This window comes from Capsicum annuum, chromosome 9 (genome assembly GCF_002878395.1).
Source record: "Capsicum annuum cultivar UCD-10X-F1 chromosome 9, UCD10Xv1.1, whole genome shotgun sequence".
Classification (NCBI taxonomy): Eukaryota; Viridiplantae; Streptophyta; class Magnoliopsida; order Solanales; family Solanaceae; genus Capsicum; species Capsicum annuum.
In genome coordinates, this window is record NC_061119.1 from 2,289,671 (window position 1) to 2,308,130 (window position 18,460).

At 32.0% G+C, this 18,460-nt stretch overlaps 2 protein-coding genes and 1 non-coding gene across 3 annotated transcripts; 1 reads left to right on the forward strand and 2 right to left on the reverse strand.

Annotated features, from left to right (window-relative positions):
• Positions 1–1,211: 1,211 nt before the first annotated feature.
• On the reverse strand, positions 1,212–5,655 carry LOC107842263 (trihelix transcription factor PTL). The gene is made up of 2 exons (XM_047395967.1): positions 4,965–5,655; positions 1,212–2,859 (listed from the first exon to the last, which is right to left on the reverse strand). The coding sequence occupies exons 1-2, from the start codon at positions 5,420–5,422 to the stop codon at positions 1,680–1,682; spliced, it is 1,638 nt and encodes a 545-aa protein (XP_047251923.1). The 5' UTR covers positions 5,423–5,655; the 3' UTR covers positions 1,212–1,679.
• Positions 4,788–4,894, reverse strand: LOC124887542. The gene has a single exon (XR_007045311.1). It is a non-coding gene; the product is annotated as a U6 spliceosomal RNA (small nuclear RNA).
• A 3,816-nt stretch (positions 5,656–9,471) lies between the features above and the next one.
• LOC107843200 (photosystem II reaction center W protein, chloroplastic) lies at positions 9,472–10,489 on the forward strand. Its single transcript, XM_016687420.2, has one exon. It carries the CDS (start codon positions 10,000–10,002, stop codon positions 10,387–10,389), a length of 390 nt encoding a protein of 129 aa, XP_016542906.2. The 5' UTR covers positions 9,472–9,999; the 3' UTR covers positions 10,390–10,489.
• The last annotated feature ends 7,971 nt before the right edge of the window (positions 10,490–18,460 follow it).

Here is an 18,460-nt window from a genome sequence, read left to right on the forward strand (position 1 = left end):
TTATCATACAAAGTTTATAAATCTCAAGATTCAATTTTGAGGGAAAAATGTTTATTTAATGATAAAGATACTTTATTTGATCTTATAATATTTTTTTTTCACTAATTAGTGGCAGATAAAATATAAGACAAGTACGACAGATTCACGTGCACTCAGTTAAACGGTATTACGCATCATATATACATTGTGCTAAGCTACTAATATAAAGAGAGTAATAGACCTAAAGAAGTTGTTGGGTGTGTTTGTGTGTGTGTGGGGGGGAGGGTTATCATACAAAGTTTATAAATCTCAAGATTCAATTTTGAGGGGAAAATGTTTATTTAATGATAAAGATACTTTATTTGACCTTATAATACTTTTTTCTCTAATCAGTGGCAGACAAGATAAGACAAGTACGACAGATATACTCAGTTAAACAGTATTACGCATCATATATACATTGTGCTAAGCTACTAATATAAAGAGGGTAATAGACCTAAAGAAGTTGTTGGGAGTGGGGCGTACGGGTGGGGTGTGTGTTTGGAGGGTTATCATAAAAAAAATTTAAATCCCAAGATTCAATTTTGAGAGAAAAATATTTATTTTATGATAAAGATACTTTATTTGATCTTATAATATCTTTTTTCACTAATTAGTGGGAGACAAGACAAGACAAGTACGACAAATCCACCCAGTTAAACAGTATTACGCATCATGAATGTGCATGAATAGTTTGCCAATAATTTCATTTTTTGTGTAAGATTGTCCTTCAACAATGATCATTTCAATTTACTTACAAGTAATTAAGATTTTTCAAATCGAAGGTATAATTTGGAATTATTTCTCATAGATAGTATTAACTTTGATATTCTTCAAGAACCACTATGTAACATTTGTACAATAATGTCCACATTCTATGTACATAATCTCCAAATTAATTTCTCAAGTACAAAATTGAAAATAGATTACCCATAATGCATATTTAATTTGTGGAATATGGGATGTTAGAAAATTCACTTACATATCTTTTTAAATTAAAGTTGTTTTTTATTATTCACGTCAGTTAATGGCAGACAAGACAAGAAAAGTAAACAGTAAATTCACTTGAGTGGAATATAATCACATCATCTTTAATTATCATAAATAAAAATATAAAAGAAAATATTCATCACTAAAAGAGTTCTCTTCGATAAAATGAAATCATTTGCTACAATATCCTAAAATGCATTATATAATAAAGAGTTCATTCGCCCTATCGATAGACATACTGAAAATCATGCCTTTCGAACCGATCGCAATGTCCATACATTTTCCAAAGAAGAAAAAGTTTCAAATTTTACAGGCGAAACACCTCAAAATTAAGAAAGGAATATAGTTATGCAAAGACAATCAAACACTTCAAGAATATTAGCAAATTGAAGAGAACTACATCAATCCAATACTTAATTTAAATACAAAATTATAAATAGAACATCTAATCAAAATAATAAAAATTAGGTAGCCAAATTGATCAACCTCCTAGCTAGGACAAGTTAACTTCAAATCAATATATGTTCCATAAAAAACAGTTAGCAACCCAAGACAAACTTGTCAACCAATTTTTTAAGAACTAAAAAGGGCAGTTCGATGCACTAAAAACTACCACTGTAAAAAAAAAAAAAAACTTACAAATTGTCTTGTTGTACTTGTGACATATATCATCAGTTATTGCCACCTCCATCACCACCTTTGCTTAATTTCAATTCATAATTCTCCCATAAGTTTTGATTATGATGATGGTTATCTCCCATTAAGTACCTAAAAGATGATGATGATCCATCAGCTTCATAATATTGATTGTTGATTTGGACATTACTATTGTAACATAACAAACTTGTTGAGTTTTGATCTTTTCTTTTCTTGTTGCACTTCATTAGGTAACTATTGATGCTACTCCATTTGTTCTTGCACATTGTTGCACTTTTGTCATACCCTAAAATGGCCATTTTTGCACTAATTTCTTCCCATAAGACATGTTCATCATCTTGATCATCGCGCGATGAAATCCCTAATTCTTGAAATCTTGATTCCATGCTAGTTCTGAGTTGTATTAACCTAGTAATTTCACTTTCAAGCCAGTTGTCATCTTTCAGACCATGTGTCACATCATCACTCTTGTCATTCTGACCCAGAGTTTCAACCATATCTTCAGCATGACGCGGATTACTACTACTAGTACTCCTCAAATCTTTGCCAGTACTCAACTTGTGAACAGCCTCCATTAAAGCAGCATCGCGTGCTTCAATCCAAGCTCTCTCATTAGCCCAAAATCTTTGTTCCTTTTCCATGCGAATCGTCTCTTGGTTCCTCCATTCTTCTTCTCTCAGTATCCTTTCTTGTTCTTTATGCTCAATCATCTTCATCATTTTCTCCAACCATGCCTCTTGTTTCTCCATCAACTTCCTCATTTGTCCATCAATGAAGTCTTTTATCTTCGCTTTCAAACTCCTCTTCCCCGGCCTCCTCTTCTTACTCATTTTGTCTTGATCACTATCATCTGAGGAACTCGTGTTGAACTCAGAGGAATTTGAAAGACTCAGGCTATCGGAGATCTTAGGAGCTTGATTATGATGATGAAAATTATGAGGCTCTTGATTGATGTTGCTAACGCGATTGTAAGGAAAATGACTTCCCTGATGAAGAGCGTCTGAAGCTGAGGATGAAATATTGTTGCTTGTTTCACCATATAAAGCTTCAAGTTGTCGAAAAAATCGATAGTGTTTACCATCTTGTCTTCCAGCTTTGCCTTCTTTAGTCTTCTTGTAGTACTTGTACAAGTTCTCAAATTTCTCTCTACACTTCTTTCCAGTCCTTAGGTATCCATGTTCGTCAGACATAATCCTACAAATATTAATTAGTTGCAAATAAAAGAAAATTAATTTATTAAATGTGAACTTGTAAGTTACAAGTAAATTAAACAAAGTTAAACAACTTAAATGAAGTGACATGATCTAAGATATAGCAAAAGAAAAGAAAATCTTATATCAAAACGACTTATGACATCATCAGAAAAGATTGAAACCACATTCGTAGACGTATAGAGGAAACTACTACGTTGGGTTTGGAGAGAGATAACGAGATCGGTTATATAATATAGGAAACATATGCAAGTCTTATATATATAGGAGTAACAAATTACAACTTATTTGGAACTGAGTCGTGGTTAGTCATTATAAGTAAATAAATGTTAAGGGAAACTTAATTTTGAATCTATTTCTCATAAGAAAATAAGTTTCTTGAAAATTTTCATCTCGAATTATATTCCCGTGAAAGGAATGGTCACTAATTAATTTACGATTTTTTTTTTTCAATTTCGACACTCTGGATGGAAGGTAATTAGCAATAAAAAAAAAAAATCCAATTTGTTAATCGACTTCTATTATTCAACAAATTACGGACCAGTAGAGAGAATCGACCACAGGGTAAGAGAATCTTACATTATACGAGGGCTAATGACTAGTCAAGTCGATAAAATTAGTCATTTTGATCAACGTGGCTATAAGTGGATTGGGTTTATGAGTTTGAACTGACTATGACCAAAGTCGTGAGGTAGAAGGAGTCATCCATCTCATTCAAATAGCGTAGATTTGGAGCACAATATGAAATCCTATTTTCTCGCGAGAACATTGATATAACCCTAATTTTTAAGTACACAAATTATATAATTCCAAGTGTCACGTGATATATGTTGATATTTCCCAAGGATAGAGACTATACAAAAACATATATTTGGAATAAATAGTTTATCTTTTTTGCTAAAACAAAAACAAACAAATAGGAATTAATTTTGATCTAGGTAAAAAGAAGTGATGATGTAATAGTAAAGATGAAAATAACACCTGATACTCTAACTGAACTTCAATGTAGTGTCATTTTCTAACACAAAATTGGAAACTTATTCACTGTGTGTGTGTGCTTAAAAGTGTGCTGCTTTTCTCCAGAGAAAAACTCATTGTTTTCTTTCCATACTGTACAAAAATTATAGATTTTTTCGATATATGTATTGTTTGGGCTCTTCAAAAATGTTGTCACTTTATTGATTTGAATCATGGAACCCGTGTTGGATCGTTCAAAAATGTGGTACTTTTGGAGGATCCAATACGTACCTGCTGACGTTTTTGAAGAGTCGGAGCAACATAGTCCAAAAGGAGTAACTAAAAGTTTTATAATTTTTTTAGGGAATTTTCTTTAACAAGAAGGGAGATTGATTAAGAGAAGTAGGGCTGTTTATTATCTAGAAAAGTCAATATTTCTTGAATAATGTACAAATTTTTGTAATTTTCAAAACCTCCTCATGAAACAAAGCAAAACAAAAAAAAATAAAAAATAAAAGAGCAACTCAAAATTTACTACTATAATTTTTGTACAAGAAGGGAGATTGATTAAGGATGCTGTTTGATTATCTAGAAAACTCATGTTTCTTTCATAAAAATGTACAAAATTACTGTTTATGTATATTCAAAAACTCCACAAGAAACAAAGGGAAAAAAGAAAAAGAAAAAACTATAAATGACAATTTGTATAGGAAATTCTTTTACAAGAACATATAAAGAATAAGATTTTGGAAAGGCCCTTTTGAATAGGTACGTAAAAGAAAATTTTAGTATGAGTAAACAAGTGAATAAACCCAATAAAAGAAAAAGAAAAAGAATTTTTAAAAATAAAAAGAAATCAAGAACATATAAAGAACAACATTTTGAAGAGATCCCTTCAAGAGAAAATAAAATAGCTGTAGTATTTATGTAATCCGTTAGTATTTCTAAAAAATAATAATTTTTCGACAATTTTGAGATTTGTGTTTGTCTTCCTTGCACATAAAGCCACGCTAATCTTCTCTGTATTGTTCCAATTTTATCGGATGTCTGAATGAGCACATATACACATAAAAAAAGAAAATAGTGAATTAGGTTTTGTGTGTATATCTATGTATATTTATTTGTGTATACCTGGAAACTTCATCCCATAAGGGACCTTTTTGATTAGCTTCTTTGAACTTAGAATCCAATCTTGATCTAATTTCAAGTAGTGTAAGTGTCTCTTGTCTCGGCCACCGGCCGCTTCCATCACCACCACCACCACCAGTTTCCATCTGATCCATACCACTAAATCCGGCACTCGTAGTAGTAGTACCTGTAGCTGCTGTAGCAGCTACAGGACTTGAGTTCGTAAGAAATTCATGTTGGTGATGGTGCTGGTGCTGGTGATGATTAGTAGTAGTACCAGTAGTAAGCCCGTGGGCCATACCCATCACCATATCATACTGGCCCGGCCCGAGATTCCTGTGTCGTTGCTGGTGAGCAGTGACAGGTAGTAGTTCGGGTGGCACTTGTTGGATGGAACCGAAAATCGGCCTTCCTCCATTCATATACTGTCTTAGATCTGCCATTCCATACTGATCCTCCATTTCAACAAAGCAAACAAAATCGTAACAGATATATGTACATATATATTACGAGCCACTCATTTGAAATCCAGTAACTTCGATTCAAACTCTATATATATATCCAAAAAAAAAAAAAAAAAGAAGATAATTCAAGAAAGTTAAATGGAGAAGAAGAAGTTGTGGGGGGGTGGGAGGTGGAGAGAAAAAAAGCTTTGAATTTGAGTATGAAAAAGGAGTATTAGAAAAAATGGACCATCTTTTTATATATATATTTTTTTGTTATATAGTTGTAAAGTTTAGTCACTTATTTCATTTCATGTACAGGAAAAATAAGTGAAGGGTGAAGGAAGGACAGATTAGAGTGGAAAGGTCACGAGAACACAAAATTACTATATGGTATAGGAAAAAAGGAGTCTTGGAACAACGGTAAAGTTATTTTTCGTGTGATTTATTGATTACAGGTTTGAGTCGTGAAAGAAGACGTCATCGATCACTAACGTTTATATTAGGATAGTTTTTCTACATCACATTTTTTGGGGTGCGTTCTTTTCAGCTTTCTCAAATCTTGTTAACGCAAAATGGTTTGTACATCAAATGGTATAAGACAAATCCGCAAATACTAATTCAGTTACGGGATTCAGCATTGACTATATAGATAAAAGATTTAGCGTTGTGTATATATAAATAGCGTGATTTTCTGGCAAATGAGGTTCGAATATATTTTGAATATAGAAGTTAAAAATCACTTTTATTTTAGACCTTGAACGCTCTTAAAAGATCTTCTTGGTTTCGTTACGGTTGTTCGATACCTGCTTTGAAGCGTGGACTAATTTAGACTCACGTTACGTAAAGATCATTAAATGTAGAAACGCTCTTTATCACAAACACTCAGGGACTCAAATCTAAAACCACTCAAGATCTTGAGTAGTGAAATACTTTTCCTGTCCTAATATACGTAGAACATCTTTTTTCGTAAACCTCAAAAAAGAACGTCATTTTACCCTTAATGAACATAAATTTCGAAAGTATTATTTTTTCATAAATATTATGTCGAGTTGAATGGTGTCACGTAAATTGGAACTAAGAGATTAATATATATAATTGTGCTTTTATAAATTCTTTTTAGTAGTAGGGTTTGATTAGGTTAAAACAGTGCTTTGGATTCTGAATTTTTGACCTTTTGTTACTCAAACTTACAACAGTCTCTCTCTCTGTTGGAGAATTAATAAACTGACTTTCACTTATAAGTTAGTACAGATCCAACATGCATATAATAATAATAATAATAATAATAATAATAATAATAATAATAATAATAATATATTATAATTCTTCAAAATAATACAACTGCAAATCATTAATTAGTTCTACTGTTTATTTAGTGGCTTTTAAATTTTTATTCCAAGTTACGACTAGTTACATTCTTTTTGTTTTCCTAATTAACAGTACTTTTCCAGATATATAGACTTGTGGTGGGGTTAATTATGCAAAGACAAAAAAGGTTTGTTCGATGTATAAAGTAATTCGTGTTGAAATGTATATAACGTAAATAATTTGTATATATCGACAGGTCTACACAGTGCAATATTTCAACGAAGGAGTATTAGTTGACAGTTGATACCTCTCAGATAAGGGTGGCTTCGACGCCTTGGAGTTCATTGTCAACTATATATAGAGTAAATACTTTGTTTCCATCTTGAACTATACACGAAATTGCTGAGACACACCTAAACTTTAGGAGGAGCCTATTACCCCTTGGACTAATTAAACCCGTATTTTTGGCAACCTTAGTGTATAGGCACTAAGGTTGTCAAAAATACGGTTTTAATTAGTCCAGGAGATAATAGGCTCCTCCTAAAGTTCGGGTGTGTGCCACATAGGCACTAAGGTTGCAAAAAATATGGTTTTAATTAGTCCAGGAGTAATAGGCTCCTCCTAAAGTTCGGGTGTGTCTCAACAATTTCATGTATAGTTTAAGGAAGAAACAGAATATTTTCTCTATAATATTATTTAGAAAGTTTTGGTAGGAAGCGTTTTCCATTTAACGAACCTACACATCACGAATTCATATTTAAGTCTTTAATATAAGTATCGAATATCGAATGGAAAAAAAAGAAAGTGATTTGAATAACAGAATAGTGTTGATTTGTTGGCTAGACAACTTTCAAGACAAAAAGAGGGCAACAACACACTGTTAACTTAATAATGAAAAGGATGTTTCACCCTTTGAGATTTGACCAATTGGTGTTTAATTATTACTATATTATATTGTGCTTTTTTTTTTTTGCCTTTTTCTTTTGAGACATTGTTATGTCTTGTTATACATATAAATTAATTATATTAGAAAATAAAACACACCAATAAAGCAAAATTCAGAGGATTTATCAATATATATTTGTTCAGGTTGCTAGGTATCAAGAAATATTGTTAAGTATTAATTTATGTTGTCTATATATAGTACATGAGCAATAGGTGTAATAGTAAAAGATATATATATATATATATATATATATATATATATATGGCTAAAGTTTATTTAGTGTTGTATTTCTACCAGCCACACATTCCTTTTTGTTCCCTTTGTCCAATAACAATATGTATAATGGAATTTAGGTTTGAATAATTAAAGATTTGAATAGTGACAATAGATGACAATGTCTGGTTGAATTGCTTATATTATGATGAGAATACGATTCAAGTCTATCGATTGAACCGAATTATGCGTCGCATGATAGTTATACCAGAGCAAGAAAAGTGCAAGAACGTAGGTGAGTGATAAGACATAATAGGTCTGTCGGAATAGCAGATGTAACCCTATGATTCCTGATGTTGTTGCTAGATTGATATATATGGTGGCATATATAATTAATTATTATTTCAAAAATATTGTGGCTTAGTTTAGCTTATTCTATGTTTGATAAAAAAAAAAAAAATTATATAAATTAAACATTATATTAGAGGCATTTTCTGCATATAACTTTCATCTCGAGAAATAAAACAATTTTAATATATTATGGAAAAGGAAATTATGATTAGAATGGTCAATGAAATGATGAAACACATCTAATGCAGGCATACTGATGTAGTCTGTCTTTTTGCCTTTGTCTAACTTTGTTCATATTGTATGTCATGTCAAAAAAAAATTATTCCAATAGATTCAAATTGGTGCCTATTAAGATTAAAATATTTTTTGAATTTTAAGAAGTATTTAAAGATTTGAAAATTATATGGTAGTTGGCGATAGTGATGATTGGCGATTTCGATTGAATATGATGATTGTTGGTGGTGATGATCGTAGGTGTTGACTGGATGTGGTGGTTGGCATGGCGTGGTCGATGATAGTGATCATAATAATGACGATCAATAATTATGGCTGGCGATATATAGTGGTGGCTGACAATGGTAATTTTCGGTAGTGATTGGTAGAGGCGAATTCAGGTGAAGTTATGGGACTGTAAAATAATAATTGAGTTCACAATCAAGTATTTATAAATATTATGTGAATTTCTGATATAATACAACTAGAAAACACGAACAAAAGTTAACTTCCCGTGAACCAATATCTAAAGCGCTAGATATGTCGTTGTTGATTGGTGAAGGTTGTAGAAATGACGGTTGATGGTGATGATAGTAAATAATAGCTAGTAATAATATTGATTGAATTTGATAATTGACTACGGTAGTAATTGAGGCCGAGATTGGTGATTGTGGATAGTGATAACTATTAATGATGAGCGATAACCCGATAACGATGTTAGTTTATAGTTGGAAGGTGATTGTAGAAATGATCTAATGTTATATTTGTAGAAATCATTTAGATTCTTACTTTCTTTATCTAACTATTCATTGTGCAAGAATCTATAGAATTAATTGTCAGTGAAACTGAAATCAAATGATTGAAAAATTCAAAAATACACTTCTAAATGCATTGCATTATGGTAGACATTATTTTCTTACATTTTAATTATGTAAAAGTCATCAAAGGGATTTCATTCATTATTGTAAAAAACATCAAAAGAATTCAGAAATTGGTTGCTCATCATTAGCCATATGCTTTAATGATTATGAAATTCTAACAATGGATTACAAATTAATCATTTCATGTAAATATTCAAATAATTTTATACTTTCAATAAATTTGATTATATAAACTATAACACCACTATACTCCTCAGATTTTCATATCATTGGACACCAAATATTTCGCGAGTTGACTTGCAAAATTCACTAAAGAGAAATACTGCTAGTTTTCGGTTGGTTCCAATGTGAGTAATTGTTTCCTCGGCGGGCATGTCTCAATAAAATTAATAGCCTAATTAAATAAAATTTTAATAAGATACCTTAAAGTCACCTAATAAAATGTCTGAGGTCCACTTGATAAACAAAACAATTGGCTAACATGAGATAAACAAAAAGTGGTGAGTATTAGATGACATGACACATGGTTGAATACAATTGGCTAACATGAGATAAGGAGCAATCCAAAGAATCCATATTGGGTGGTGGTTGTGCTTGCTTTTTCGACTCCATATTATTTATGTGTGTATGAATAAACTGAACATATAATAGTCTCATTCTCACTTAGTAGTAATACAGAAATGGCAACCATCTCTGCAACCTCTTCGGTGGCAATTGTGTCCCTCGTGCAAAAGGGATCTGTATCTCGTCCCTCATCTGTTGTTGGATTGCCATCATTTGGCAAGGTTGGAAAGGTGAGATGCTCAATGGAGGGAAAGCCAAAAGGGGAATCAAACTTGGGAATAGGAGAATCACTGATGGCAGCAGCAGTAGCAGCAAGCATGTCAAATCCAACAGCAATGGCTCTTGTGGATGAGAGAATGAGCACCGAAGGAACTGGACTTCCATTTGGGCTCAGCAACAACCTTCTTGGTTGGATCCTTTTTGGTGTCTTTGGTTTCATTTGGGCTCTCTATACTATCTACACTTCTGGTCTTGATGAGGATGAAGAGTCTGGATTGTCTCTTTAAAACTTTTATTAATCTACTTATGCACCTTTTAGTTTTGTGTATTACTACTTTTCATCTTGTATCTCCCTACTTTTCAATTTAAGTATTCTATTTTTCTAAATAAAAATATATAAATACACATAAGAAAATTATTCTTAAATGACGTAAATATTTAGTTAACCTCACATAAAACAAAGATTAATTTTACTTAATAACATATTAGTCATGTGTATGCAGCAATACATGATCTTGAATGTTCTTGTAAAAAATTTATTTATTAATAAGAAGATTTAAGTTATCTAACTCAAAGTCTAAATAAATAAAAAGATTTGATTTATCTTTATCTAATTCAAAGTCTAAATAGCATTGGTAAAAGATCAATAGATAGTTTTTCTTCTGTTCTTTACATAAATCTTGAACTATTTTTTTTTTTTTTTTACAATCTTCAATATCAATTTAAGTGAAAATATAATCATAAAATTTATCATGAAAATTTTTTGGGGGCCTAAGTCAAACGCCTTACTAGCTTCACCTTTAGGCTAGCCACCCCTGACTCATCTCCATAGTGTTAGTTGAACATTTCAACCTATAAAATAATCATCTAGATACCTCCAAAATTTATGTTTCACGGTGTTAAATGTCAACGAGATATGGTGAGGATCAAGTTGAAATTTATAGCTATCAGTTGAACCAAGTTAAGATATCTAGACGTTCTCCACTGTGTTAGTTGAACATTTCGACTTACAAAATAATCATCTAGACACCTCCAAAATTTATGTTTCATGTCAGCGTCAAATTTCAACGCGATATGATTAGGAATTCCACAAGTTGAAATTTCTAGCTATCAGTTGAATCAAGTTAAGATATCTAAACGTGCACTCCCAAATTAAATTATTAATAACATGTCAGGTAAAACCAAATTCAGTGTCTGTTTACGTATTATCTCCTCATCCAACATGTTAAACTATTGGACTAAACACACTTAATTACTTAACTATATCATTTCTCAACTTGATCACTAGGGTCCCCAAAGAGAAAAATCTTATAATTATTTTAGCAAACTTTACAAATTTTGAGAAACTTTCCTTAACAAGAAATGTTGGGAAAATAGTCCCCAAAAAATTAATTATTCATGGTTTTCACATGTTAATTGTAGACTGTAGTGGTCAAAGGAATGACTTAATTAATTTTTTTTTTAATGTCTTAAAAAATTGTGCCTCCTTCATATATAGCTATAGGTTCTGAACCCTTTTGCCTTTTATATTAATTTTGCCAACACTTTTGGTTTGGCCAATTGCAGGTGCTCACCATAACCAATTATTATTTGCATGAATTGAAACAAGAAACAGTTAAATTTGTCTTTCAACATCATTGGATATTATATAAAAAGGTCAAAAAAAAATTCATCTAGTACACTAGCTAGAACAATTAAAGATGACCTATAGAACATTGTAGGCTTTCTTTTGGTTCTTTTGCTAATTGTTCGATATTCATATTGACTGATTAAATTTAAATTCGTGAACTGAAAAATATATATTTTTGAAGGTGATGCTTTTAGTAAGATTTTTTTTTCCAATTTCTAAAAGCTCAAACTAAAGTCCCTTATTAAGAATGAAGAAATATTCTAAATATCTGATCGTTGTTCATATCGGGGAACATTGTGGTAATAATTGTCTTATATGTTTGAGTTTAAAGAGACAATATATTGCTTAATTGAATAATTTAAAGTAGGGGTGGATCATGGATGTAGAGGGTTAATATATAGGTTCAGTCGAATTCAATAGTTCAATCAGATCTTATATGTTAAAAATTCACGAAATATGTATGAAAAATAAATTTCAAATTCAGTTATTAACACTTGATGTTGTTATCATAAAATTCTATATATAAAGTTCAAATCTCAAATGCATCTCTGATTAAATATAAAATATAAATATGTATTATTAAAGGAAAGTAAGCGCATCATTTATTTGTTAATCCAGCATAAAGAAAGGCTCACTCTAGTCTCAATCAAATACCTTCGTATAAATTGAGACGAAAGAGTATTATATATTATCTTTTCAACCCTACGAAAAGAGGTTCAACATCACTTATCAGACATAAATTGTTAAGATGGGTGTCAATGTTGAAATCGAAATTTTTACAATGAGAATTTAAAATATGAAAAAATAAACACATAATATAAAAACGTTAAGAAAACTCAATATTTATTATATTTTAATAAAAATATAATTTTATTCATAAATATATGATACTATAATTTTTCATAGAAGGGGTTGCTCTAGATCCTGGTAAGTAGGGGTAAGCGTTTGCTTCTTCGATTCGATTTTATCAAACTATTTTTTTTTTTTTGAAAAGTGTGCACCAAATATCGAACCTAATATTTTTTAATATTTGGTATTTATTCCCACTCTAAAAATGAAAGGGGGGGGGGGGTCAATAATTGTACATAATATTTTTATATTATAGTATTATGAACACCATCACATAATTATCAGTCCACGTGATATAAAAAATAAAAGGTACTTTTTTCTGCCACTCTTTTTTTATGTATGAAATTGTACGTCAACGGCTTAAAATCCTTTGCACCAAAGAGACTGCTACTATTTTCTGGTTTATTTTTTTAATTTTAGTTTTTTTTTTATGTTATTTTTCTTTTTTAAAAAAAAAAATCAGTTTCAATTACTTACCTTGTTTTGCGTGACGGTACTTAAGTGAATGTATAATAAGTTATAAATATTTGTGTGGCAATAACTATGGAGATGTCATGTTTCTCGTAGAAATTTTGAATGACTAGCCATGTTAAAGTTAATCATCGTTTTTAATCAATTCTACCACTCAAGCCCATGATATACATTACTCGTTTTTACTTACATTATTATCGAGTCCATACACGTGTCATTATGTGCGCTATATGAACTAATGCTCGATATTATATAATACCTTTCTCTCCTTTTTCTAACGTGAGATTTTTCTAAAATATCATATACACATATACATAAGCCCGTACCACTTTTGATGGGCCAAAAAGGATCCATTTTTGGGTCCGGACCCAGCACTTAATAGTTCTGTATATAGGCGTCAAAATATTAAAAAGTAAATATACGAATATCAAAGGGATTTAACGTGATAACAATTACATATCAAGCGTAATTCCACGAGTGTGTACACAGACCTTGCCTATCTTCAAAGTGTGTAATTTTCAACCAAAAATCTGTTAATGTGGTCGATGGTAAGTAATCATTCGTCCTTAATTAAAAATCTTGAGTTCAATCAACAACAATATATTCAGTGCATTCCCATATAGTGGGGCTTGGGGAGGGTAAAGTGTACGCAGTCCATACCATTAATATCTCCGAAGAAATAGAGAGGTTGTTTCTGATAGACCCTTGTCTTAGGACAAAAATGACAGTAAACAAAGCTGTAATAAAACATAAAACAAATAAAATAACAGAAATAAGACGTCTACGGGGTAGTATTGTACACTATCTAATCGAAAGCACACACTTCACCCAAACCCTCCTAACTAGAAACTCCAACCTACGAGCAAAGTCCTACGACTACTAGCAGAAACACTCCTATCTACTGGCTACGACTCACCCACACGCACTAACTCTTTAACCTAATTCGCTTCCTCTATAACTTCCTATCTAGGGTCAATCTTGAGTTCAATCATGACCTTAAATAGGGTGATCAGCTTTATCCCTAAAGTAAGACTTTCAAAGACGAATCAAGCCTACTCGAATCTTGAAATGAATATCGAATGAGAAGGCCAGTCCGGTGCACTAAGCTCCCGCTATGCACAGCATTCGGGGAAGGGTCCGACCACAAGAATTTATTGTACGCAGTCTCGCCTTACGTTTCTGCAAGATGCATTGTTTATAAGGCTTGGACCCGCAATATCCTGATCACATGACAACAACTTTACCTGTTGCTCCACGTTAACCGCTCCCTTTCAAAAGGTGAGAGGCACTATAGAAAAACAGTAAAAGTTGGCCCTACCAATTATCAACACATAAAGGAAAAAGAAATGTGCAGTTTCTTACACACAAAAATCCAAATTAAACTGCCACCATTTTCATACCAAATCCCAAAATACTACGCAATAGCTATGAGATTTACTATTAAAATTGCAGCTTTTTTCAGTTGTATAGTAAGAGTGTAAAATAGACTTTTTTTTAAAAATGTATATATAAAGCTGATCAATCTTAGTGAATATACTTAATTAGCTTATGTATGTTATTAAGTTCACTTTTAATATCATAGAATAATATTTTCTCATCCTCGATCTGTCCCAATTTATATGATACCGTTTTCATTTAATTGGATACACTATATTATGATGGTGATAATTTTTACACTTTAATCATAACTTTTAATTTAATATAAATATATTTAACTTTCATGGTGGAATTTTTTAAATTTTTAAACAAAAGAGAGAGTGTAATGCACATACCATAAAATATTAGTCGAGTTGTGTTACACTAACTATTGACTGATAGCTTAAGAAGGAAACTCAAACCCTCAATAGTTCAGGTATATGAAATTGAAACATCTGGATTACTTTACGTGTTTTTTTGACCCTTAACTCTATAACGCATGTCTTACGTTTTTTTTTAGTCCGTTTAGAAAAATGACCCGTTACCTTTTCGGCAACTCTTTAATTCCATCTTTTCACGTGGCATGTTTGAAATCACATATTAAAGGACATTTTGATAATCACAATATTCAAAAGTCGTTTTTACTTATTTAAATGTCACATCAAAATTAATCAGAGAAATAAATTGCAACGAAATATGAAACTCAAATATGTGGAATAGTTTACGTGTTTTTTAACACACAGCGCATTTCATGTCAATTTATTTGTCTTACTTTTCTTTTTAGTCCATTTAAAAAATGACACTTTACCTTTTAGGCAACACTTTAATTTCATCTTTAATTTTCATATGACATGTTTAGGATTACAGATTAAAGTACATTTTGATAATCACAACGTTCGAAAGTCGTCTTTTATGTATTTAAAGTTATGCGTCAAAATCAGACAAATAAATTGAAACGGAATGACTAAAGGTGACAATTGCAGGTAGGGGCCTAATGCCTCCCAAAGAGAAACAAAAACAAAAACTGCATCACTCTATGTGTGTGTGTGTCTGCTTATCAGATCAGAAGATGAGAAGATAACACTAACACATCTACACACTGAATAATACTACTGATGGCTTGTAATTGAAGACAAAGTGTTACATCCATGCACATATAATAATAGTAGTAAATGTTGTAGTAACACACACACACACACACATGACATATCTAGCTTTGAAAGTCAGTCAGCAGTCTTGCAGAGTAGAGGTATAGTGCTAGTAGATAGCATAGGTTAGCTAGGAGGGGGGGCAAAGTGGTGTAGTGAGTTTGAGTGGACCATAATACTAGTTGCTAGATTTCAGGTGCCATCTGTCCCCTCCTACTACTGCCTCTAGTCTACTTGTCTCCTACATTTATTCGTCTGTCCCGGATTCAAGTCGTGGAAACACCGTCTTGCAGAAAAGTAAGATGAGGTTGCATACAATTAATCAGTGATGGAGCCAGAATTTTTATTGAGGGGGTTCAGAAGCATATATACGAACTAATCGAACGGAGTTGTCTCCTACATTTATTCATCTGTTACGTATTCAAGTCATGAAAACAGCGTCTTATAGGAAAGTAAGATAAGACTGTGTACAATCAATCAGTGATGGAGATAGGATTTTCATTGAGGGGGTTCAAAAGCATATATATGAACTAGTCGAACAGGGTTGTCTCTTACATTTATTCATCTGTCACGGATTTACAGCGCCTTATAAGAAAGTAAGATAAGACTGTGTACAATCAACCAGTGACGGAGCCAGAATTTTCATTGAGGAGGTTCAGAAGCATATATACGAACTAGTCGAACGGAGTTGATCAACATCTACTATATATGCATAAAAAATATTTTTAACAATCTAAAAATAGTATAAAAACAGAATAATTTTCGATCAAAGGGGGTTTGGATGAACCTCCCGAAGCAAAGGTGGCTCGAACACTGCAATAAACCTTTGTGATTTAGCCCTTTTCAGAACCCGCACATGGCGAGAGCTTTAGTGCACCAAACTGACCTTTCTTATTCAATACTACTTTGGAATTTGATTGATCCAAATTAATTTCTTGAGGTAAAAGTACTTTCCATCCAAACGAGAATTCATTCCTAGAGGTTGGACATGAGACATCTGGTTAAACATGAAGGACACTACTAACATTTCGCCTATTTCTGATCGACCATCAACATGAAGGAAATCACATATTTGCATATTTTTCGACTACATTAGTTGGAATATAGTGATAGGGTGTTCGATCCGCGATTGAAAATATCGATCAAAAATAGGCAAATTTGATCAAATTTTTGGAATAGCTACTATTAGGGGAGGAGTCATCGTTGTATTTACGAGTTCAACATAACCTAATAATTTGACTAAACTTTTGTATGCAATATAGTCTAAAATTTAAAATTTTAAAATCTTGAATCTGCCTCTGTTTTGCTTCTCTGCATGGCATGGCATACATGCATGGCTATACAACAATAACAACAGACCCAGTATATTCCCACAAAGTGAGGTTTGGGGAGGGTAAAATGTACGCAGTCTATACCATTACCTTCGAGGAAGTAGAGAGGTTGTTTCAGATAGACCCTCGGTTCCATGCATGCATGCTATGATAATAAGTTAATTAACCCCCATTTATTTGCTACTTGTACAATTTTGACTTGCCCCATGCCCTATGGTCTCTTTTTCTCACTCAGCTTTTCTACTGAATTTCTAAATTTATTCTGACATAATTTTAGTCCCTAACGAGACAATATTAGACTGTTGTTCACGCACAAGTTGTCTGTATGAGCCTTCTTTTATTTTTATTTTTTCCATAATATTTTATGTGAGAGTGTTTAACTGATCGAACACAAAAGTTGAGAGAAAAAAGAAAGATCATTGACATATAATTTAAATACATGTAACGTATTGTATACTCGTGGCCACTAGTATCAGATGCTACTACACGAGCTTTACCGCTACCTCATCCCAGTTGCAAGCGACAATTGCTATATTATTGTCTATCTTACAACATTGACTCGTTAAAAAAGGGATTTTTTTTTTCTCCTTGTATAAGTTCCTTTTTGCGTAAAATTAACATATTGACTATAAATTGAACTAAAGAAAAATGTCAAGTCTCCAATTAAAGTGAACCACCTAGAATCGACCCATTGAAAAAGAACAAACGTTTATATAAAATCAATTCAAATGTCATTTCATAAGTACAATGAGATTTTAAGTAAGTTTAAATTGAAAAAGATATCATTCTCTTTATAATACCTTAAAAATAATTTCGTCACATGGAATAAATTAACAAAGATATGTTTCCTGATTGAGCAAATAATCCAACTATTTGAGGTCAAAAATCGATTATTTTACAAATTCTTGTTTGTATTTGCGCTTGTAGTTTCTTGTTCATAGTGTTCTGAGAATGTTTGTGATCTTGAATAGATAATTTATAGTATTATTCTGTTGATGTCAGATTTCTTTTATTATCTAACGATGTGTTATCCTATTTTGTTGTTTATTTTTATGTTTTTTGTGTTTATAGTATTGTTAGCTATCCTGAGCCGGAGGTCAATCGAAAATAACATCTCTACTTCATCTGAGGTAGTGATATTGACTGCGTACACTTTACCTTCCTCAGACCCCACTTTATGGGAATATACTAGGTATGTTGTAATGATCTTTTAACAATTACTCCTGGTTTTTTTTTTTTTCCTATGAAGACAACTAGAGTATGATGAAAAAATAAAGAGAAAATGCTCTATTTCACCCTTGAACTATACTCAAAACGGTTGAAATACACTTCAACTTAAAGGGGGGTCCTATTACCCTCAGAACTAATTAAAAATATAATTTTGACCCCATTAGTGCCTACATGGCACATACGTGGCACACACGTGTGCCTACATGGACCCTTCAATGTTTTGTGCCACGTTGTGCCACGTAGGCACTAAGGGGGTCAAAATTACATTTTTAATTAGTTCTAG